General features: G+C 36.8%; 1 protein-coding gene and 1 long non-coding RNA gene across 5 annotated transcripts in view; one reads left to right on the top strand and one right to left on the bottom strand.

Moving 5' to 3' along the window:
- The window catches only part of SYT16 (synaptotagmin 16), a 307,169-nt gene that overhangs the window by 141,255 nt on the left and 142,183 nt on the right, over nucleotides 1-23,731 (top strand). For all 4 annotated transcript variants that reach the window (XM_055289152.2, XM_055289154.2, XM_055289153.2 and 1 more), the window contains exon 2: nucleotides 18,916-19,095. Coding sequence is in view for 2 of the 4 variants with exons in the window: in XM_055289154.2 (XP_055145129.1) it covers nucleotides 18,916-19,095 (180 nt within the window). In the remaining 2 variants the exon portion in view is untranslated. The remainder of the gene's footprint in view (nucleotides 1-18,915; nucleotides 19,096-23,731) is intronic.
- Nucleotides 1,033-21,891, bottom strand: LOC129487793 (uncharacterized). Its single transcript, XR_008659460.2, has 3 exons — nucleotides 21,627-21,891; nucleotides 15,705-15,848; nucleotides 1,033-1,272 (listed from the first exon to the last, which is right to left on the bottom strand). It is a non-coding gene; the product is annotated as an uncharacterized lncRNA (long non-coding RNA).

Genomic DNA, 23,731 nt, shown 5'->3' with positions numbered 1-23,731 from the left:
TGAACACAAAATGTGTTGTCTGAAAAGTTTGGGATTGAATGGGTCTTTCAGTATTCTTATTTCTAGATGTCCCATGTACTACTTAGGCAAGTCCTTAAGCACCCAGTTCTACACCTTACTTTGGGGGTCAAGAGTTAAAATGGGGAGAGTTTTATAATCATCTTTAAAAAATATTTGTTTTAGGCTGCAAGAAAATGATTTGTCTTTTTAAGGGTATTGGATTAGTGACAAACAATTCTGTTAAAGTTTTAGTCTCACTGTGTGGGCAGTCTTCTGTGAGTTGAAAATAAAGTTACAAACAAATCAAAATTATATTTCACTCCAAATGTTTTCCAAATGCATTTGTTTTGGAGAGTTGAAGAAAGTCGGATGTCTTTCTTCCAAGAGTTTTTTTATCTGTCTGAAGTAGACTTGTCTCTCAATCTCTCTCATTTGTAAAAATATTCTCTTTTCATGTGAAAGTTAAATTGCCCCATTGACCCAACAACCAATCCCCCAAAATAATGTGTTTGAATATTCTCTGACATTTCAACACGACATACTTTTATTGGGCATATGTTCCTAATTATTTCTATAATTATATTATATTCAGTATATATATATATATTTTTTTAAGATAGGGTCTCACTCTGTTGCCCAGGATGGAGGGCAGTGGTGTGATCACTGCTCAGTGCAGCCTCAACCTCCTAGGCTCAAGCGATCCTCCCACCTCTGCCTCCCTAATAGCTGGTACTACAGATAGGTGCCACCATGCCCAGCTAATTTTTGTATTTCAGTAGAGACAGGTTTCGCCATGTTGCCCAGGCTGGTTTCGAACTCCTGGGCTCAAGCGTCCTTCTGCCTCAGCTTCACAAAGTGTTGGGATTATAGGCATGAGCCACTGTGCCTGGCCATTAAGTTCAACGATGTTGAACTGATACAGTGATATTCATGCTAACTGATTTTTTTTTTTTTTTTTGGCAAATGACATAAATTGTACAAGGCTCATGTATTGCTTAATTAAATTCAGCAACATAAGCATGCCATTGAAAACCCAGCCATCCAGAAATGTTGACTGTGGCCTTATGAACTAACAAATCACCTTTTGCTGGTTTTCTATTCTCTTCCCCATCTGGGAAGATACAGGAAAATGGAGAGGTCTGCAGAGAGTGGAGAATAGCTGAAGTGTGCAGGGAAACTCAGACAAGCGAGGAAAGTCTCAGAGATTCACTCCATGGACTATCGGTGCATCTCAACCATTTTCATCATTAAAGGTTGCTTCTGCGCCTACATCTGAGTATTAAAGGAAAGGAGAGCAAGTTTGCTGACAATTTTCAGCTTCTAGAAGTGTATGTGTCTGTGTGTGTTAACGCTAAGAGAGAATGTACATTTTAAACATGTAAAGCAGATAGGTTACTTAATTCTCAGAAGATGATGGACTTATTTCAACACACATATTTTATTATATTAAAGATAGCACCCCATGTATACCCCCAAATGTTGTGTTCTCAAGTGTTTTGAAAAATGATTGGTTGCTAGTGACTCCATATGTTGCTATGTTTTATTTTGGAACATGTTAAAATCTCACTTAGGTTTCATTAAGCCACTTTTTTTCCTATTTTTTGAAAGGTCTATTTTTTCCTTCCAAAGAATTTGTTTTAACATGTAGTTAACATATCTTTGTTAGTTCTTAACTAGGAAGAACATTTAAGTGGAATCACCCATTTTCCTAACTTTAAATATATATTTTTTATATTTCACAGTTTCAGAAACTTTTAGAAAAATGACTGAGTATCTATGAATATTATTACGCTTATAATGCCTAACTAGCTCTGGATGTAGGACACTGGCAAAATAATATGCTGCGAAGTATCACAGACTTTGTTCTTCTCTTCTATTAGTTCTAGAAGCATCACATAGCAAAAAAGGAAAATTAAAGCTCTCAGTGTAACTTGTTCTGTATTAATTTTTAAGTGGCTTATTTAATTTTGTAGTTGGTTGTACAAACAACTAATATAGAAATGAGTCTAATTGTACAGATATTTTGAATTTGTATCCTTAAGTTGCTTTTTATAGAGAACAGACTCATTGGTTGTCGGTGCTTGAAGGTTTCCAATTTCTTACCTCCTTTTTGTTGATTGCAAAGAACATCTGAACATAAACCGTAGTATCTGTGATTATGCTGGTCAAAGCAAGAGAAATGGTCCAAAAAATTTTTTTAAATCTCCTCTTTGAAAACTTCAACCTCCATATAATGCCTGCCAGGTAGTTCTAGAGGTCTCCAGGAGACCTCTTTCTTGTACCCTGTAGGCCAAGCCTTTTGTTCACAGCATTTGCTCTCTTGCTCTCTCTGGTTCCCCCATGGTGACCTCCTAAATTGTTGATGACACTGAAAGTCACCAGCACTGATGCTGGAGCCAACTGCTGTCTCCACCGTCCTGTTGAATTCTGAGGTCTGAGGCCTCACCTCTTACTGCTGCTGAAATTGCCTTTGAAAACATCTCCTTGTTTTGCAAAAGCTGCTGATAACTAATGCTATACCTTTGATTGTCCCTTCCTTATCCTGGGACTGAAGGAGTCTGGGCTTGGGTCAAACTGAATGGTAGACACCCGTGCTGTACCCAGGTCACCTCTACTCTGACCTTGTTCACTGCCTTTCCTGGGCGGCGCTGTGGTCCTTGGGGAAGTGGATTCCTGGAGGAGAATGTAGTCATGCTCAAGCAAGACCAGAATCCAAACAAAGCTTAGGTTTAAGTCAGGGACTTCTGCTGCATGACTGTTTGAAAACATCATAGAATGTCTCAAACTTCTGCTGCTTTCTAAATGGATGAGTGAAATTGAGGTTATTTCATTGGAAGGAGAACTTTCAGGATAATGGATACTCAAAGATGGGAGGGATCTGTAAGTGGCATTTTAGATTTACCTCAGGCTTTCCTCATGTTTTTAATGAGATTCCTCACACTTCCCACAGTGATGGCAGAAAGTTTATAATACCTGTGAAATTATACCTTTACTTTTTAATTGTATTGTTTTTGCTCAGTTATCTGGTTCCCTCCTTACTATTTTGTTAAATAAATTTTCAGCTTCCTTTAATCTTATTTCTAGTTCTTGTTGTGAGTCAGATGGCTGCAATTGGTTAGCCTTTTTTTTTTTTTTTTTTTTTTTACCCCTTCACCAACCATAGAATGAAATTTACAAACATCTAGTGACTGTGTGACATGCCGAAGCATCTCTATTTATGTCGTTATATGTTCTGCCTTCTCCTTGAGCCATTGCTTGAAAATCAACAGATGGGGCTATCCAGTGGCATGCCAGACATACAGTTAACTTTGAGGAAGTTTTTAGCATGAACTATGTGACCAAACTTTACAGCCATCTGATTTCCAATTTAGTAATTACTGGAATAATTAGACGAGTTACTCTGCAGATGGCACTTAAATTTCTTGACATATGTGCCCTTGTCATCTATAGCAGATGATATATATACTACTTTTCTTCACTATAGCATTTGTATATAGGGATGCAACATGCCTTTAAAGCTTCCCTGTCAAAGTCTCTAATTTTGTTTAGACTCAGATGCCACCTTGGCTTATACTGATAGAGCCGTTGGCTTGCTCTGTTCAGTGTTACACATTAATTGTAGCACTGTGCTGACTACAATTCTCATGACCTATAATACTTAAACTTTATTTTTAGTTCTAAATGTTGAATAATAAAATTATAGAATGTTTAAATATGAAGGAAATAACTCTCAAACAAAATCTAAGGAAATTATGATTTTAAAAAATATATATATTTTGAATTTAAAACTTTTTTTGAGATAAAATTCATATATCATAAAATTCAGACCCTTTTAATAATGTTTTCAAGGTTCACCCATGATGTAGCATGTATTAATACTTCAGTTTTTCAGTCTTTACCATAGCAGGATGGTATATAGTACTTAACTGATTTATTGAGATGTGATTAACATACAAAAGCTGTGGGTGTTTAGTGTAGACAGCTTGTTGTGTTTGCAGATAAGTATATACCTGCGAAATGATCAAGCCATCATCACTATCAATGGTATAAACTTGTTCATTGCCTCTAAAAGTTTCATACTGTCCCCCCCCACTATTTTGGGGGTGAAGTCAAGAGTACCTAACATAAAATCTACCCTCTTAGCAAATTTTTTACATATACAATACAGTATTGTCGATCATAGGCCCTATATTGTACAGTAGATCTCCAGATCTTATTTAGTTTGTATAACTGAAACTTCGTATTTGTTGAACTACAACTCCCCATTTTCTGCTCCAGCTGCTGGCACCTAACATTCTCTCTGCTTTTATGTGTTTGACTATTATAAATCTATTGCATATATGAGATCATGTGGTACTGTATTTATCTTTCTCTGTGTGTCTTATTTTACTTAGCATAATGTTCTTTAGGTTCATCCATGTTGTCACAAATGGCAGGATTTCTAAGGCTGAATAATATTTTATCTTATGTTTATACCACATTTTCTTTATCCATTCATCCATTGATGGATACTTAGGTTGATTCCGTATCTTGGCTATTGTGAATAATACTTCAGTGAACATGGGAGTGCAGATATCTTTTTGAGATTCAGATTTCAATTCCTTTTTGAATGTATGTACAAGCTAGATTGCTGGATCAAGTGGTAATTCTATGGTTAATTTTTTGAGGAATATCCATCTTGGTTTTCATAGTGTCTGTACCAATTTACATTCCCATCAACAGTGTAAAAGGGTTCCCTTTTCTTCATATCCTCCCCAACACTTGCTTCTTTTTTCTTTTATTTTTCTCTTTTTCTTTCTTTCATAATGGTCATTCTAACAGATCTGAGGTGATATCTCATTGTGGTTTTGATTTGCATTTCCCTGATGACTAGTGATTTTGAGTACCTGTTGGTCATTTACGTGCCATCTTTGGAGAAATGCCTATTTAGGTCCTTTGCCCATTTATTAATTGGGTTATTTGATATGTTTGCTATTTAGTTTTAGGAGGTCCTTATATATTTTTAATATTAATCCTTTATCAGATATATGGCCTGAAAATATTTTCTCTCATTCCATAGGTTACCTTTTCATTTGGTTAATTGTTTCCTTTGCTGTGCAGAAACTTTTAAGTTTGATGTAATCCTGTTTGTTTATTTTTGCTTTTGTTGTCTGTGCTTTTGGTGTCCTATCTAAGAATTGATTTGCCCAGTTCAGTGTTTAGAAGCTTTTAAAACTAAGTTTTCTTCTAAAAGTTTTATTGTTTCAGGTCTTATGTTTAAGTCTTTAATCCATTTCGAGTTGATTTTTGTGTACGGTATGAGATAAGGGTCCAATTTCATTGTTTTGCACGTGGATATCCAATTTTACTGAACCATTGTGGAAAAGACTGTTCTTTCCCAATTGTGTACTCTCGACACCCTTGTCAAAGATCAGTTGACCATATTCGTGTCTGTTTATCACTGGGCTCTTTATTCTGTTCCATTGAGCTATCTCTCTGTTTTTATGTAAGTGCCATACTGTTTTGATTACTATAGCTTTGCAATATGTTTTGACATCAGGGAGTGTGCTACCTCTAGCTTTTGTTTTTCTTACTCAATATTGCTTTGGCTATTAAGAGTCTTATGATTTTAAATAAGCTTTAGGATTTTTTTTTCTATTGCTTTAAAACATGCTATTGTGATTTTGACAGGGATTGCATTAAATCTATAGATTTTAAAAAAATCTATACATTGCTAAAATAGACAATATTTATTATTCCAATTCATGATCATGGAATGTATTTCCAGTTATTTGTATCTTTTAAAATTCCTTTCATCAATGTTTTGTAGTTTTCCATGTATAAGTCTTTCACCTCCTTAAGTTTATTATTTTATTCTTTTTGATATTGTAAGTGCAGTTGTTTTCTAATTACTCATTCAAATAGGTCATTGTTAGTGTATAGAAGCACAACTGATTTTTATATGTTAATTTTTAAATCCTGCAGCATTACTGAATTCACTGATTAGTTCTAACAGTTTTTTATTTTTTTTTAAGAGTCTTTAGGGTTTTTTTACATAGAAACTTATGCCATCTGCAGACAGAGAAAGTTTTAACTGCTTCCATTCTGATTTGGATGCCTTTCATTTCTTTTTCTTCCCTAATTTTTCTGGTTAGGACTTTCAGGACTATATTGGAGAGCACTTTTGGAGATGGGAGTATGGTCATCCTTGTCTTATTTTGGATCTTAGAGGGAAGCTTTCCACTTTTCATTGTTGAAATGATGTTACCTGCGGGCTTTGAATAAGTGGCCCTGATTTTGTTGAAGTAAGTTCCTTCTATACTTATTGAGAGTTTTTCAATTATGAGACAATGTTGAATTTTGTCAAATGCTTTTTCTGCATCTATTGAGATGATTATGTGATTTTTATCTTTCATTATGTTAATGAGGCATATTTCATGGATTGATTTGTGTATGTGGAACCATCCTGGCATCACAGGGATAAATATCAGTTGATCTTGATGTATGGCCCTTTTAATGTGCCGTAGAATTCAGTTTGCTAGTGTTTTTGTTGAAGATTTTTGTATATTCATTTATCAGGGAAATTGGCCTGTAGTTTTATTTTCTTGTGGTGGTTTTGTCTGGTGTTGGTATTTGGTGATAATGGCCTCATAAAACGAGTTTGGAAGTGTTCCCTCTTCTTCTCTTTTTAAGAGTTTAAGGATTGTTATTAATTCTTTAAATGTTTTTAGAATAAACTTTTGAAGCCATCTTGTCCTGGGCTCGACTTTGTTGGGAGTTTTTTGATTATTCCTTCAATATCGTAATTTGTCATTGGTTTGTTCAGGCTTTCTGTTACTTCTTGTTTTAGGTAGGTCATATGTTGCTCCAACTTCTCTATTTCTTCTTAGTTGTCTAATTCACTAATGTGTAATTATTTATAATATTCATTTATGATTCTTTTTAATTGTAGGTTCAGTTGTAATATCTTCCCTTTCATCTCTGATTTTGAGTTCTCTTTTTTTTTCTTAGTTCAGCTAAGGGTTTGTTGATTTTGTTTATCTTTTCAGAAAAACAACTCAGTTTTTTCAATTTTTAAAATTGTTCTTCTATTCTCTAGTCCATTTTTTTCTGATCTTACCTTTACTATTTTCTTCCTTCTGCTAATTTTTGGTTTAGTATTTTTTTATTTTTCTGTTTCTTGAGGCATATAGTTAGGTTTTTTTATTTGAGATCTTTCTTCTTTAATGTATGTATTTATTGCTTTAAACTTCTCTTCTAGTACTGCTTTCCTGAGTCACATAGGATTTGGTATGTTGTATTTTTTGTGTCCTGATAAATATTAATTTCCTTTTTGATTCATTCTTTGACCTCATAATTATTTGCAGTGTTATTTAATTTCCATGTATTTGTGAATTTCCCATTTTTTCTGCTTTTTCAGTTTTATTTCATTGTGACTGAAAAATATATTTGTAATGATTTCAGTCTTCTTAAGTTTGTTAAGAATTTTTTTGTGACCTAGCATGTTATCCATGCTGGAGAATGTTCTGTGTGTAATTGAGAAGAATGATTACTCTGCTGCTCTTGGATGGAATGTTCTGTATGTATCTGTTAGGTCCATTTGACCTATAGTGTTATTTAGTTCTGCTTTTTATTGATTTTTTTTGTCTAGATGGTCTCTATATTATAGAGAGTAGGATATTGACGTCTTCTATTATATTGCATTGCTACCTATTTTTCACTTCAGATTTGTCAATGTTTGTTTTATATTTCGGGTGTTTTCATGTTTGGAGCATATATATTTATAGTTGTTATAGATCCCTGTAGAATTGACCCTTTTGTCATTATGAAATGCCCTTCTTTGTCTCTTGTGACAGTTTTTGTCTTAGTGTCCATTTTGTCTAATATGAGTATAGCTACTTTGCTGTCTTTTGGTTACCATTTGCATGGAATATCTTTATCCACCATTTTCCTTTTCAGCCTATGTGTGTTCTTAAATCTAATGTGACTCTTTTATATGTGGCATATAGTTAGGTCTTGTTTTTTGTTTTAATCTATTCAGCCATTCTATGTCTTTTAATTGGAACGTTTAGTTCACTTATGTTTAATGGAATTATTTATAGATAAGGGCTTACTATTGCCATGTTGTTAATTGTTTTCTGTCTCTTTTGTAGTTTTCTTCCTTTCTTTTTCTCTTAGTGTCTTTCTTTTTGTTTTGATTTTTTTTATAGAGATATGCTTTGATTAATTTTTTTTATCTGTGTGCATCTACTGTACTTTTTTGTTATGGAGTTTACATTGAACACTTTATAGTTATAGCAGTGTATTTTCAGCTGATAACTTCAATCACATACACAAGTTCTGCACTTTATGTCTTCCCCCAATGCTTTGTGCAACTGATGTCGTATTTTGTTTCTTGCTATGTTATGTTTTTATGAACGAATTTCTGTGGTTATAGTTATTCTTACTATCTTTTCTTTTAATTTACATTCTGGTGTTAAATGAGATTTATACACCGCCACTATAGTAGCACAATATTCTGTGTTTATATTTACCTTTAGTAGTGAGTTTTATATTCTCATATGCTTTTGTGTTCTTTAGCATCTTTTCATTTCCAGTTGAAGAATTCCCTTGAGTACTTCTTGTAAGGCAGGTCTAATGGTGATGCACTACCTTAGTTTTTTTGGGGGGCTCAGGGGACAGGGTTTCACTCTGTTACCCAGGCTGGAGTGCAGTGGTGCAATCACGGGTTCACTGCAGCCTTGACCTCTCAGGCTCAAGTGATCCTCCCACCTTAGCCTCCCAAGTATAATAACTGAGACTACATGTTTATGCCACCATGCCTGACTAACTTTTAAAGTTTTTGTAGAGATGGGGTCTGTCCATGTTGCTCAGGCTAGTCTCGAACTCCTGTGCTCAAGTGATCTGCCCACTTCAGCCTCCTTAACTCAGTTTTTATTTGGGAAAGTCTTTATATCTTTTTCATTCTTAAAGAACAGTTTTGTTTTTTTGCTTAGAATTGCCTTCTTCATTAGGCTCTTTTTTGTTTGCATATGAATTTTAAAGTAGTTTTTTCTAATTCTGTGAAGAATGTCACTGGTAGTTTGATAGAAATAACATTGAATCTATAAATTGCTTTAGGCAGTATGGCCATTTAAAAATATTGATTCTTCCTACCCATGAGCGTGGAATGTTTTCCTGTTTGTTTGCGTCATCTCTAATTTCTTTGAGCAGTGTTTTGTAGTTCTTATTGTAGAGATCCTTCACTTTCCTGGTTAGCTGTATTCTGAGGTATTTTATTCTTTTTTTTTCTATTGTGAATGGGATTTTGTTCTTGATTGGCTCTCAGCTTAGATGTTATTAGTGTATAGGGATGCCAGTGATTTTCATACATTTATTTTGTATCCTGAAACTTTGCTGAAGTTGTTTATCAGATCAAGGAGCTTTTGGACAGAGACTATGGGGTTTTCTAGGTATAGAATAATATTATCTGCAAACATGGATAGTTTGACTTCCTCTCTTCCTATTTGAATGCTCTTTGTTTCTTTCTCTTGCCTGATTGCTCTGGCCATGACTTCCATACTATGTTGAGTAGGAGTGATGAGAGCTAGGCCATCCTTGTCTTGTGCTAGTTTTCAAGGGGAATGCTTCCAGCTTTTGCCCATTCAGTATGATGTTGGGACAGAACTGGGAGGCATCACATTACTTGATTTCAAAATATCCTACAAGGCTACAGTAACCAAAACGGCATGGTATTGGCACAGAAACAGACACTTGGATCAATGGAACAGAATACAGAGCCTAGAAGTAATGCCATACACCTACAATCAACTGATCTTTGACAAAGTCAACAAAAATAAGCAATGAGGAAAAGACTGCCTATTCAACAAATGGTGCTGGGATAACTGGCTAGCCATGTGCAGAAAATTAATACTGGACACCTTCTTTACACCATATACAAAAAATTAACGCAAGATGGATTAAAGACTTAAATGTAAAACCTAAAACTATAAAAACCCTGGAAGGTAACCTAGGAAATACCATTCTGGACGTCAATCATGGTAAAGATTTTATGACAAAGATGCCAAAAGCAATTGCAACGATGACAAAAATTGACACCTGGGACCTAATTAAATGAAAGAGCTTCTGCACAGCAAAGGAAACTATCAACAGAGTAAACTAACAACCTACAGAATAGGAGAAACTATTTGCAAACTATCCATCCAACAAAAGTCTGTATTCAGAATCTATAAGAAACTTAAAAAATCTTACAAGCAAAAATGAGCAACCCTATTAAAGAGTGGGCAAAGTACATGAACAGACACTTTTCAAAAGACATACACGTGGCCAACAAGTAAGTGAAAAAATGCTCAATATCACTAATCATTGTATAAATGCAAATCAAAACCACAAAGTGACATCATCATATACCAGTCACAATAAATATTATTAAAAAGTCCAAAAATAACATGCTGGCAAGGTTGTGGAGAAAAGTGAACACTTATACACTGCTGGTGGGAATGTAAATTAGTTTAGCTATTGTGGAAAGCAAGTTAATGATTTCTGAAAGAACTTAAAACAGAATTACCATTCAACCCACCAATCCCATTTGTGAGTATATAGCCAAAGGAATATAAATTATTCCACCATAAAGATACATGCATGTGTATGTTCATTGCAGCACCATTCACAATAGCAAAGTCATGGAATCAACCTAAATGCCCATCAATGGTAGACTTAATAAAGAAAATGTGCTACATATATGCTGTGGAATACTACATAGCCATAAAAAAGAATGAGATTATGTCCTTTGCAGCAACATGGATGGAGCTGGAGGCCATTACCCTAAGTAAACTAACACAGGGACAGAAAATCAAATAACACATGTTCTCACTTATAAGTGAGAGCTAAACATTGAGAGCATAGGGACACAAAGAAGGGAACAACAGACACCAGGGCCTACTTGAGGATGGAGAATGGGAGGAGGGTGGGATTTGAAAAACTACCTATTGGATACTATGCTTATTACCTGGGTGATGAAGTAATCTATACACCAACCCCTGTGACATGCAATTTAGCTATATAAAAAACCTGCATATATATCCCTGAACTTAAAAGTTAAAAAAAAACCAGTTTTGCCAGGTAAATATTTTTGTTTTGTAGTTTTTCTCCCAGTACTTATATCATCCCATTGTCTTCTGTCCTGCAAGATTTCTGCTGGGAAATTAACTGATAGTCTGTTTGGGGGTCTCTTGAATGTGACGTGACTTTTCTCTTGATACTTTCAAAATCCTTTCTCTTTGACTTTTGACAATTTAATTCTAATGTGCCTTGGTATAGATATTTTTGTGTTCAATCTAGAGAGTTTTGAGATTCATAAATCTGGATGTCTATGTTCCTCTCAGTATTCAGGAAGTTTTGGTGATTATTTCCTCAAATACACTCTTTGCCCCTTTCTGTATTCTCCTTTTTGGACTTCCATAATGCATATATTTGTTCACCAGAGAGTGTCTCATGAGTCTTGTAAACTTTCTTTACTCTTTTCATTCTGTTCCTCTGACTGGGTAATTTCAAATGACTTGTCTTTGAGTTCACTTATTCTTTATTCTGCTTGAGTAAGTTGAAGCTCTCTCTTCAGTTCAGACATTGTATCTTCAATTCCAGTATTTGTGTTTGCTTCTTTATTTCTTGTGGCTTCTATTTCTTAATTGTACTTCTCATTTTGCTCACATATTGTTTTCCTGATTTATTTATTAAATTAGTCTATTTGTGTTTTCTTATAGCTCACTGAGCTTTTTAAAGATGGTTATTTTGATATATTTGTCAAGCAGTTTACGTATCTCCATTTCCTTAGGGTCAATTTCTAGAGCTGCAATAGTGTCCATGGAATAACTTAATCGATAAATATTGTGTAAGTCCTGACTGCCCCACTGATCAGCTGTTCCTCTATCTGTCTCCGTCTCCTCAGGCCTTCCTATTCCTTGAGACACAACAATATTAAAATTAGGCCAATTAACAACTCTCCAATGGCCTCTAAGTGTTTAAGTGAAAGCAAGAGTCTCTCACTTTAAATCAAAAGCTAAAAATTATTATACTTCATGAGCAAGACATGTCCAAAGCTGAGACAAGCCAAAAGCTAGATCTCTTGTACCGAGCAGTTAGCCAAGTTGTGAATGCAAAGGAAAAGTATTGAAGAGAATTAAAAGTGCTACTCCAGTGAACAGACAAATGATAAGGAAGCAAAACAGCCTTATTGCTGATATGGAGAAGGTTTTAGTGGTCTAGATAGAAAATCAAACCAGCTATAGCATTCCCTTGAGGCAATGCCTAATCCAGAGTAAAACTCTAAGTCTCTTTAATTCTATGAAGGCTGAGAGAGGTCAGGAAGCTGCAGAAGAAAAGCTTGAAACCAGAAGAGGTTGGTTCATGAGGTTCAAGGAAAAACGCCATCCCCATTACATGAAAGTGCAAGGTGAAGCAGCACATGCTGATGTAGCAGCAGCAAGTTATACAGATGGTCTACCTAAGATCAGATCTTCAATGTAGACCAAACAGTCTTCTATTGGAAGAAGAGGCCACCTAGGATTTTCATGGCTAGAGAGGAGACGTCAATGCCTGGCTTCAAAGGACAAGCTGGCCCTGTTGGTAAGGGCTAATGTAGCTGGTGACTTTAAGTTGAAGCCAATGCTCATTGACCATTAAAAAAATTCCAGGACCCTTAAGAATTATGCTCAGTCTTGTCTGCCTGTGCTTTAGAAATGGAACAACAAAGCCTGGATGACAGCACATCTATTTATAGAATGGTTTACTGAATATTGTAAACCCACTGTTGAGACTTACTGCTCAGAAAAAGGAGACTCCTTTCAAAATATTACTGCTCACTGAAAATGCACCTGGTCATGCAAGAGCTCTGGTGGAGATGTACAAGGAGAAAAATGTTGTTTACATGCCTGCTAACACAACATCCACTCTGCAGCCGATGGTTCAAGGAGTAAGTTCAACTTTCAAGCTCATTATTTAAGAAATATGTTTTGCAAGGCTATAGCTTCCGTAGATAGTGATTCCTCTGACTCCTTTGGGCAAAGTACATTGAAAACATTTGGAAAGGTTCACCATTCTAGATGCTATTAAGGGCATTTATGATTCATGGGAGGTCAAAATATCAATATTTTCAGGAGTTTGGAAGAAGTTGATTCTAACCCTCTTGGATGACTTTTGGGGTTCAAGATTTCAGTGGAAGAAGTAACTGCAAATGTGATGGAAATAGCCAGCGAACTAGAATTAGAAGTGGAGCCTAACGATGTGACTGAATTGTTGCAATCTCATGCTCAAACTTGAACAGATGAAAAGTGGCCTTCCTGTAGATAAAGAAAGTGGTTTCTTAAGATAGAATCTACTCCTAGTGAAGATGCTGTGAACGTTGTTGAAATGACAACAAACGATTTAGGATGCTGCATAAAGTTAGTTGATATAGCAGTGAAAGAGTTTGAGACGATTTTGAAAGAAGTTCTGCTGTGGATAAAATGCTCTCAAACAGCATCATATGCTACAGAGAAATCTTTCGTGAAAGGAAGAGTCAATCGGTGAGGCAAACTTCATTGTTGTCTTATTTTAAGATAACAGCCACCCCAACCTTCAGTAACTACCTGCCCTGATCATTCAACAGCCATCAACATTGAGACAACATCCTCCATAAATAGAAAGATTATGTTTCACTGAGGGATCAGTGATTTTTAGCATTTTTTTAGCAATAAAGTATTTTTAATTAAGGTATGTACATGGTTTTTTAAAGATATCCTGCTATTGCACATTTAAGAACCTACAGTATAGTGTAAACGTAACTTTTATGTGCACTGGGAAGCAAAGAAATTGTGTGACTTGCTTTATTGTGATGGTCTGGAGCTAAACCTGCACTATATCCAAGTTGTGACTGCATTTTCAGTTCTCTTGGGTGCATACCTAGGAGTAGAATTGCTGAGTTATATTTGGAATTTTAAACATGTCTAAACAGGGCACTTTTTGTGCAACCCTGATTAAGCAATCCTATAAGTCTTTTGCTGCCGCCTTCTGAGTCATTTCTATGACACTCTACTTATTTAGAAAGCACATAATCGAATCTACAGTTTAACATAGCTATGGCTAACTGTCCTTCATGCACTTCTTTAGACTTCTCACTAAGTACTCATAAGCACAGAAAAAGATGAAATTAATAGATTCCGGAAGAAACATGAACTCTTTTGAAATAACCAAACTTGCCTTTCTCTAACCTTCTCTAACTGAACTAAGCTTTCTCTCTCCTTAGCTAGACTTGAACTTATTTCTAATGTTCCCCATCCCTCACCCCTGAATGCCCCAACCTGAAAGCATGGAGAAAGACCACGTCTTCACTGTTTCTCTGAGTCAGATATTCCAAGGTCACAATAGTGCATATGGCAGAGTGATTAAAAGCATGTTTTAACTTCTTTAACTTAGTGAAAATGTGTAGGGAATGTTTAAGATCTGTCAGATTGTAGAGGAAAAAACAAATAGAGAAAAATGAAAGTTTGTAGCTGAAGAAATAGTAATGTAGTTTAAGATGGAACAAGAGCAGTTGAAATAGAAGAAATTATCGAAGATGCAATTGAAGAAAACTCTCCTAAGCTTGAAAAAAAAAACCGTGGATATCTGATGAAATCTGGCTTCCAGGAAAAATGAACAAAAGAGACTCACAGAAAGATACATTCTGGTAAAATTTTTGTGTTATAAAGGAAAAGGTTCTAGTAGCATACAGACTGAAAAATTCTGTTGCCCCTACAGTAACGAAAAGTAAGCTGCATCATCACACTTATTTATGGAGCATTAAGGCTGAAAGGTAATGGAGCAATGTCTGTATAATTTTGGGAAGAAAAAAATATTGGGACTTACTTAAAAATTTTATACCCATCCATAGTTAAGCCATTACTACAAGAATTGTTATTAACGAAAATGTTTCTTCTCCAAAAAAGCAGAGTTATTTTGAGTAACATAAGGGCCATTTTCTATACTTTTTCTTGTGTCTTTGGAGATTATATTGAATAATTTCTTCATATTACCTTCAATCTGTGAATGTTTTTACATTAAATTCATTAATATAAGCATATGAAATAGTATGTCAATTATGATTTAAAAAAGTTAAGAAAAAATTATTTACCAAGCTAAAATGTTAACTGTGACAGGTGATAAGATTGAACATTGTGATCATTTTTATATTTTCTAATATTTTCCAAACATTCTACTCTATGCATGAATTACTTATTTTTTCTTTAACTTATTTAAAAATAATTAAAACTTTTTAATAAATACAAATATTTATAAGTCAAAACAGTGAAGTCTTTACAATTTTATATTTGCCAAGTAGCTAAAGTGACTGAAAGGAAGCACACAAAATCTTAGTAGTGAGTTGTTTTATCTTTTTCCTTATTTTGCAGATTTTATGTAATGAGTTTCATGCTGCTTTTATGATGGAAAAAGATCCCTTATTCAAAAATAAAAATTGAGTTTCATTAATTAATGACATTATAAGATGCAGATATTTCTGCTTTTACAGGAATCCTCTTTTTCCTAAGACCTATCTTAACGTAAATCATATCCTATGTTGGTAGTTTTACTGACACCCTTGAGGTATATCTTTCCAGGAGTTTTCACTTACAGGCACATTGGCCAATGTGTTGTAACATAGAAGAGTTCCAACATTTATTCAGGCAACAAATTATCTATTGAATGCTTACCTTATGCTAGCTGCTGAGAGTACAATGAGTAACTCAGACTAGTCCCTGTTCTTACGAAGTTTAAAATTTAACATTTGAAATTGGTTGAAGAAGCTGTCAAGGGCTTGGTAGGTGGCAACACACTGTAGAAGCACCCAGCTTTGTCTAGAAGAACAAGAAAGGTTTTCAAAGGAAGCTTGGTATCAGATTAGCCAGAGGAGCAGTTGTCCCAGGGAGTTGAAATATGCAAAGATCTGAAGGTGTGACCTACATTTGGGGAACCAGAAATAGGTGAACACAGCAACAAGAAAGAGTTTGATGTTGGGGAGTGATGAGCGATAAAGACTGGAATCAGTATCCAGGTCATGAAGGGCCTTGTAAACTGAGTTAGGTAATTCAGATTTTGTCCTCTGGGTAATGGAATGCCATTGGATGGTGCATTAGTTTCCTAGGGTTGTTATTGCAGCAAATTACCACAAACTTGGTGACTTAAGACAACAGAAATCTACTCTCACAGTTTTGGAGGCCAGCGGTTCAAAATCAAGGTGTTGGCAGATTGGTTCTCCGTAGGCTTTGAGGGAGAATCTGTTCTGTGCCTGTCTCCTAGCTTCTGGTGACTGCTGGCCACCCTTCGCACTCCTTAACCTGAGGTTTTGTAACTCAAATCTCTGCCCTGGGCTTCAAGTGGCTTTCATCTCTCCGTGCCTTCTTTTTTTGCTGTCTCATAAGGACACTCATCATTGAATTTAGGTGCTACCCTAATCTGGGATGAACTCATTTCAAAATCCTTACCCTAATTACATCTTCAGAAACCTTTATTCCAAATAGGGTCACCTTCTGAGACTCATGGTGAACATATGTACTTGAGGCCACAGCTCAACCTGCTATAGAAGGCTTTAGAAGGGCAATTGAACAAACTTACAAGTGAAATGACTTATGCATTTCAGAATGATTGTTCTGGCTATTGTATGGAGAATGGACTTGAGGGGGCAAGGCTAGAAACAGGGAGGTCAGTGGGAATCTAGGTATAGAGTACCAGCAACTTTACAGGTAAGAAATTGGAGATGAGGCTGGGTGCAGTGGCTTATGCCTGTAATCCCAGCACTTTGGGAGGCCAAGGTGGGTAGATCACTTGAGGTCAGGAGTTCAAGACCAGCCTGGGAAATATGCCAAAACGTCGTCTCTACTAAAAATACCAAAATTAGCTGGGCATGGTGGTGCACGCCTGAAATCTCAGCTACTCAAGAAGCTGAGGCATGAGAATTGCTTAAACTCGGGAGGCGGAGGTTGCAGTGAGCCAGGATTGCGCCACTGCATTCTAGCCTGTATGACGGAGTAAGACTCTGTCTCAGATAAAAAAAATGGTGATGAGTGTAGAAAATACTTTGAAGATGGTTGATTGTGGAAAGAAGAAGATAAAGGGGTGTGGTTGAGGAGCATGTGGTGGTGAGGAGGGAATTTTAAAGGATGGGAGACACCTGGTGCATTTCTCATGCAAATGAGAAAGACATTGCATCCACAAGGGAGAGTGGCTGACAATACAAGAATGAAGGGCAAAAAGCTAGAGAGGGGAGGAGGATGGGATCCAGAGCTCAGACTGAGTACAAAGCACCTGATGCATCCCATATTTGACAGCTCCTAGATATTTTAGTAGCTCTGGAAAGTTGGTGATGAGAAAGATGGTTTACTCCTATTTAAGGACTCTGTTTGTCAAGTACCACATCAATTACTTTCCATGTGTTACCTCTGTTAATCTTTGATGTAGCTGTGTTTGTTTTCTCCTTTTATAGTTTAGCACACTGAAGCACAAAGAGGTTAAATAATTTGCCAAAGGCCACACAGGTAGTAAGTGATAGTGTCATTTCAACCAAGCACTGTGACTGCTGGTCCCTTGCCTATAACTACTGCTACTGGGTACTTCTTCTGAAGGGAGAGGGCATAATCAATATGCACGTACTTTATTTTTCATGGTATGTGTTGGTTTTGATAGCAGGCACTATTATTATTTTGCAGACTATAAAGCTATTATCTTGCCTGCTATTTTTGTTTTATTTTGTTTGTTCTTATATTGGCTTGCCACTAGGTTGATTCAGTAAGGCAGTATGATTTATTTCTTTATCTTTTCAAGGTGTTGAGATTGGTTTGATTAATCTTTTCTCTATCTGGATAGTAAGGTTAGGTGAGTATTATCCCTTCATATTATTAAGGCTTTGTATTATTTGTGTTATTAAATCATATATTAAACCTGCCCACTGATTAAAGCTGCCCTTAGGAGATTCATGTTCATAAGCGTTCACATATACCCAATTCCCTTGAATCATTCTTAATGACATTTGTTCTGTAATCTAACCCTTTATACAAGTTAATTTCTGGATGTCTTTACTGAATGTTACTTTGGCTCAAATGTCACTTCCTTAGAGGATTCTCCCCTAAACTCTGAACTAGCTCCTCTGGTCTCCCTGTTATATATGCTCATAGCTGAATACAATGGCTGGGACTCTTTGAGGCATACTGGGTAGTACTTACCCAGGTCAGTTAAAGGGCCGAGTTTTTTGATACTGATGAGGAGGAGGAGGAGGAGGAGGGGAAGGAAGAAATGGAATTTCATCTTCCAAAATTCTAAAATATTAGTAGTCAAAACTACAATTTGAATTTCTGATATGGATGGCATGAATTATTAATTTTCTTATTGCTGTTGATAGCCATGATCAAATTGCACAGTTGGATTTGCAACAATGTATCCAGGAAATGACTTTCCCTCCAATCGCTAACACTGATGGAAGTATCTATCTGAAAATTTGTCTCAAGTGATGATTGTGTAAGCTTTAGGCAGCTGCATTTTTGGAGACCTGCTTTTATAACACTGGTCAACCATGTCCAGCTAAACCCATTTGATTGAACTCTCTCCTAATTGTGTGTTTGAAGTTGAATACTGGGTTGAGGACAGGAGCAAGAAGAGTTGTACTCCAGGTAGAAGAAACTACACATTCAAAGGTATAGAGGTCTCTCATCTGAGGAGCCAGCATCACAGGACGTACTGGCCAACAATCCTTTTCCTTTCCCCGGTACACAGTCTTGGGGGATGTCAGCCAGAGTCAGGACTTGTAGAGTATTTGTCGTTTCTCATTAATAAAACTAAAGATTCTGAATAGCATTGACCAAAATTTGTTAGAACCGAAACTTAGGTCACTCTCATTGTGATGATATTTTTTTCTTTGTGTTCTCTCGCCAGTCACTCCTGAAGCCATTGGCTTCTTGTCTGCCGTTGGGGTCTTTATTGTTCTGCTGGCCGTCCTCTTCCTCTTCATCAACAAGAAGCTGTGTTTTGAAACGATAGGAGGCCTTCCTTTCCTGGAGCATCGAGGGAAAAGAAAGCACTCTAAAGACAAGACTGGGATTCACAAGGGGCTGGGTAAGCATTACGCTTCCAATTCTCCTGGGCTTGGCAACTTGCTGTGGTCTGGGTCAGGGTGGACATGATGAATTGACCTTTACTAAAGAATACATTATCTTTATGAAAGTAATGTTCTCCCTAGAGTTCAAGGAGCAGATGGGAAGAGGCTCTGACCACCACTTCTCATCTTCTTAGCTCTTTAGAAGTCTCTGTTGAGTTTTCCTCTGATTAATGCTTGGAGAAAAAAATATGTGTTCTGTTTGACAAGAGCCTTTATGCGTTTTAGTCTCATGATGTTAGAACGATGTTGACATTTCACTTGTTAGCTGTTTTTGAGATTTTTCAGTGCTCAGGACCATGTCCCATCTTGTATGGAAATGGTCACTTTTCTAAAGGGAGGTTTTTACTCTTTAAGCTCACTGAGTATACTATGTCATTTACTTACTGCCTTCAATTTGATGAGGGAAAAATAACACACTTACAGAAATAATTGGCTTCCTGCTCTTAAAGGACATATTCTATTTTCAATTACTGAAGCATAGAACTTTGTGATAGAGGATGTTCTTACAGAGGGATGGTTATCATCACACAGATGTGGGGCATTTGAAGAGAGTACTCTTATCTTACAGATAATAACTTTGCTGTTTTTTTTTTTTTTATCAGTCTGATTATTACTGTCCTTTTCCATACCCCACAAGGTATGGGGCATGATGTACCTGGTTAAGGAGCAACCTTACATTTTTTTTTTGAGTGAAGGGAAGGTCTTGAGGAGAGTACCCTCCAGGTATCCTATGTTCTTGGTGTGTTCTAAGTATGCCTGGACCAAGGAGAATATTTGGCTTACTAATATGGCAGCTTTTGTAGCCATGGATAGTTCAGCTTTTTTGCCTTGTTACAAGAAAGGCATAATGTAGGAATAAAGGCATATTATCTACTGCTTATAACAAATTATCCCAAGACTTAGTAACTTAACAAAAATTCATTATCTAACAGTTCTTGAAGTTCAGAAATTGAGGAGTGTCTTAGTTGGGTGATTCCAGATCAGAGTCTGTTGTAAGGCTGCAGTTAGAATGTCATCTCAAGGCTTCAGTTAGAATGTCGTCTGAAGGCTGGACTGTGGTGTCAGAGTCCCCTCCAGGATGGCAAGAGGCCTCAGATGAGATCCATGTGGAACCCTCCACAAGGCGACTTGAGTGCTTTATGATGTGGCAGCTGGCTTTCCCTGGAGTGAGAGATCCATGAGAAAGCAAGCGGCCGCTGCTCTTTTTATGCCCTAGCATGGGAAGTCTTACAATGTCACTTTTATCACATTGCATTTGTTCACTGAGCACAGATCAAGCTCTAAGTTTGGGAAATTCAGTTCTACTTTTTGAGGGGAAGAGTATCAAAGAGTGTGCAGACATATTTTTAAATATCTATGTGAGATAATAATAATTAGAGAGGTGTAAATCGCAGATTTGGCAAGTGCTTTGGCATTCCTGCTGTTGCAGTGGCCTTATTTTTTGAACTTCCCATGGGACATATGACTTATTCTGAAAATAGAATGGAATATTTTAATTAGAGCTTGCCACGCAAAAGCTGGGACTTATGAATGGTTTAGACTCTACTGTCCCAGCTGGGACATAGGTGAGTGAGATGAACAGATGTCTGTTTGGCCATGGGGTGATATGAAGGTAGGATTCATCATGATTCTATTTCTCTCCCTTCAGTAGCTGGCTGTCACTCGTTATGTGACCTTGGCAAATTATGGAACCATTATGAACTTCAGTTTCCTTGTTTGCATATTGGGATTATCAGTGCATCTCTCACAGCGTCAACCTAGATTATAAATTAATTAATTCTGTGGAGACACCAGCATAGTGCCTATAGCAATGCAACAGCAATAGCAAGTCACAGTAATGGCTGCTAGGAATGACATCACACATTAATGAATTGTATTCGTTACTTAAATTGAGAGATTAAAGTTGGTGATGTTTCCTCCTTTGCAAACTATAATGGTTATGAGGAACTGAGGTTAGAACTATTTAAAATATTTCCTTTTTGTCTTGTTTGACATTTTATCTGAATATTTTAGAGACAATTATGAATTATACTTGCAAATAAGTTGAGGTTTTAAGAATGTTGAAACAATAACAATAAAGCATGAACAAAAGCTGTTCACTCAGGAAACACTGAAAAATACATGTCTCAAATTCAGAGTGGGGTCATGTAAAGGGAGCTTTAAAAATAGTTTCTTCAGGAGCATCCCCAAATTATAATGTCTAAAAAGCAAACACCTTCACTTTGACATTTCTCCTTTTACAAGTTAAATTATTGTTATCAAAAGTCTTTGAAAAACGTGCTTCTACCCCAGATTGTGTCTAACCTTTGATATTTGCCTTAATTATCCTCAGAGTACTGATTTCTCAGTGAAGTTGGGATGTTCTTAACATATTTTGACAAACATAAAGAAGGAAGGCAGGCAGCCTAGTGTGGTGGGAAGAAGCCCAGTACAGACAGACAGAGCTTAGTTTTGCCACTAATTGGCCACGATATTTTGAGAAACTCACTTCACCTCTCTGAGCCTTAAGTCTTCATTTGCAAATTGATAAGTCTGGACTAGGCTTCTCCCATTCTCATTCTGTGATTCTGTTTGGTTCTTAGAGTTACCATAGCAACTTCTTCTCTAGCTTTCAGTCTGTGAATGGAAGAGAACTAATAAAAATGAGACCATCCTACTCTTAGATTAAACCATATGAGATTGCCATTTTTGTTGATCAAAAAATGATAGAATATCAGAAACAGAATTATTTTAATCTAATATACGTGAGGTTCTGAAGAATAAAATAATTCTTTTTGATTATGTGGTAACATCAGAGAGGCAAGAGTGGATGTTTATTTTCCAAACCTACTATGCAAAACGATTTGCTTGACAAAAATACCTTGCTTTCGTTTAGGCTATATATATCTTAAAGCTTAAAGAATTTACACACGTCATTCTGTCTGGATTTAGGCAAGGGGACAAATAAACTGGAATGGTGTTTTCCTAATAACATAGGTAATAGTAATAATAATAATACAGATAATGATCATTGGTAACTATTGTTTATTTAGCAATTAGTATTGCCATGTATTTTACATGCATTGTTATTCTAAGTATTTTACATGCATTATTTGATTTCTTTATGTAACGTTCTTGTTCATTGACAGTGATTGCTTTGGGGGAAGGGTGGATATCAGTTGGAACAAAAAAGCCAATATTCAGCTTTGAGATAAAAAATTGATTAAAAATAAAAATTTCACAGTGAGATAATAGTTTTTAAAAGAAGCCCAGCTTTGAGAGAAGGGGGGAGAGAGAAAGAGAATATTTTGGTTGTTTTGTTTTGTTTGCTGCCCCCCTCCAAAAAACTTTATATTCCAAAAGCAAAATTTAGGAGTTGGTGCAAAGAGTTTCAGTTCAAGAGGCACAATGTAGAAAGCATAGAAAATGTGACATGAGGGCATTTCCTCCCAGGCAGGGAAGGGAAGAAGAATGCCTTTCCTCTTCTGGAAAGGGCAGACCATGACTAGAAGAGGTGAAAGGAAAGAGGTTTGGAGACCATGAAGTGTTTCCTGGACCAGACCCTGAGGAGGAGGACAGATGTGGGTCCCAGTCAGGCTGGTTGTGATAAGAAGGTTGGAATTCAACAGGCCCGAAGAAGAATCAGAAAGGAGAGTGCCACATGCTTCTTTTTGGAATTGTGGCAGGAGATTGCCTCACTGGTGTCCCATGTGGGCCTGGGGGGCTGTGGTGGGGTGAATATACTGGTGGTGCTGGAGGAAGAGAGAACTTGAGAAGACGCCGCTGCTACAGTTCCTCCGGTGAGCGGGAGAACACTTGTTTTAGAAATTTCTGCCTGACCCTGGCAGTGGGAGCAGGGGCAGAGAAGATAGCAGAGGAATGAGTCAATGTGCCTGCTGGGGAGTTATTGCGGGTTACCGTGAGGTGGGCCCGGATTGGAGGCTGGAGGATGAACAGTCCAAGGCCTTTTGTAGTCAGAGCTGGCTTCATGGGCATGGAACTGCACAACTGCACAAGGCCTGCACTTAGAAGGGCCCCTGTGCTTAGCTTAGTGATGATGTGCTGTCGCGGTCTTGAAATTCTTAGTGATTTTCAAGGGCCCTGCATTTTCATTTTGCACTGAGTCTTGCAAATTACACAGCTTGTGCTGCTTAGGGTCATCACCAAGAGGTACTTCTGCTGTGGAATGCCGTAAGGCAGAGGTTGATTCTCCTGGAGTCAGCAGGAGCCAGCAGGAACAGCACATCATGTTAAATAAACTCACACCAATGCCCAGATGCTCCCTGCTGCAAGGGAACATGAAAGTGGCAGTGGAAATCCCAAAGACTGATACTTTATCCAAAATGAAATTGACCAAGTTACTTTGAGTGGCAAGTTTAAGTTTAGTTTCTCAACACTGAGCATGGGAAGGTGGAGGATTCTCCAGAGAAAGGTAAGAGCACTGAGTAAGTAAGGAAACAGGTTTTATACATTGAGGCAAAGCTGGTGCTCAGCTGGAGCTCAGAAGCATGGTTGCTAAAATGTGACAATTTCTCCCTACCAGTTGGTAGAAAGGCCAAACTGGCTGGTGCCCACACAAGATTACTCTCTCCTCTCTACCTGCAACTAAACAGA

The sequence above is a fragment of the Symphalangus syndactylus genome, chromosome 8, assembly GCF_028878055.3.
Source record: "Symphalangus syndactylus isolate Jambi chromosome 8, NHGRI_mSymSyn1-v2.1_pri, whole genome shotgun sequence".
Lineage (NCBI taxonomy): Eukaryota > Metazoa > Chordata > Mammalia > Primates > Hylobatidae > Symphalangus > Symphalangus syndactylus.
Note: the sequence above shows the minus strand (reverse complement) of the source record. Positions and strands in the feature narration are given on the sequence as shown.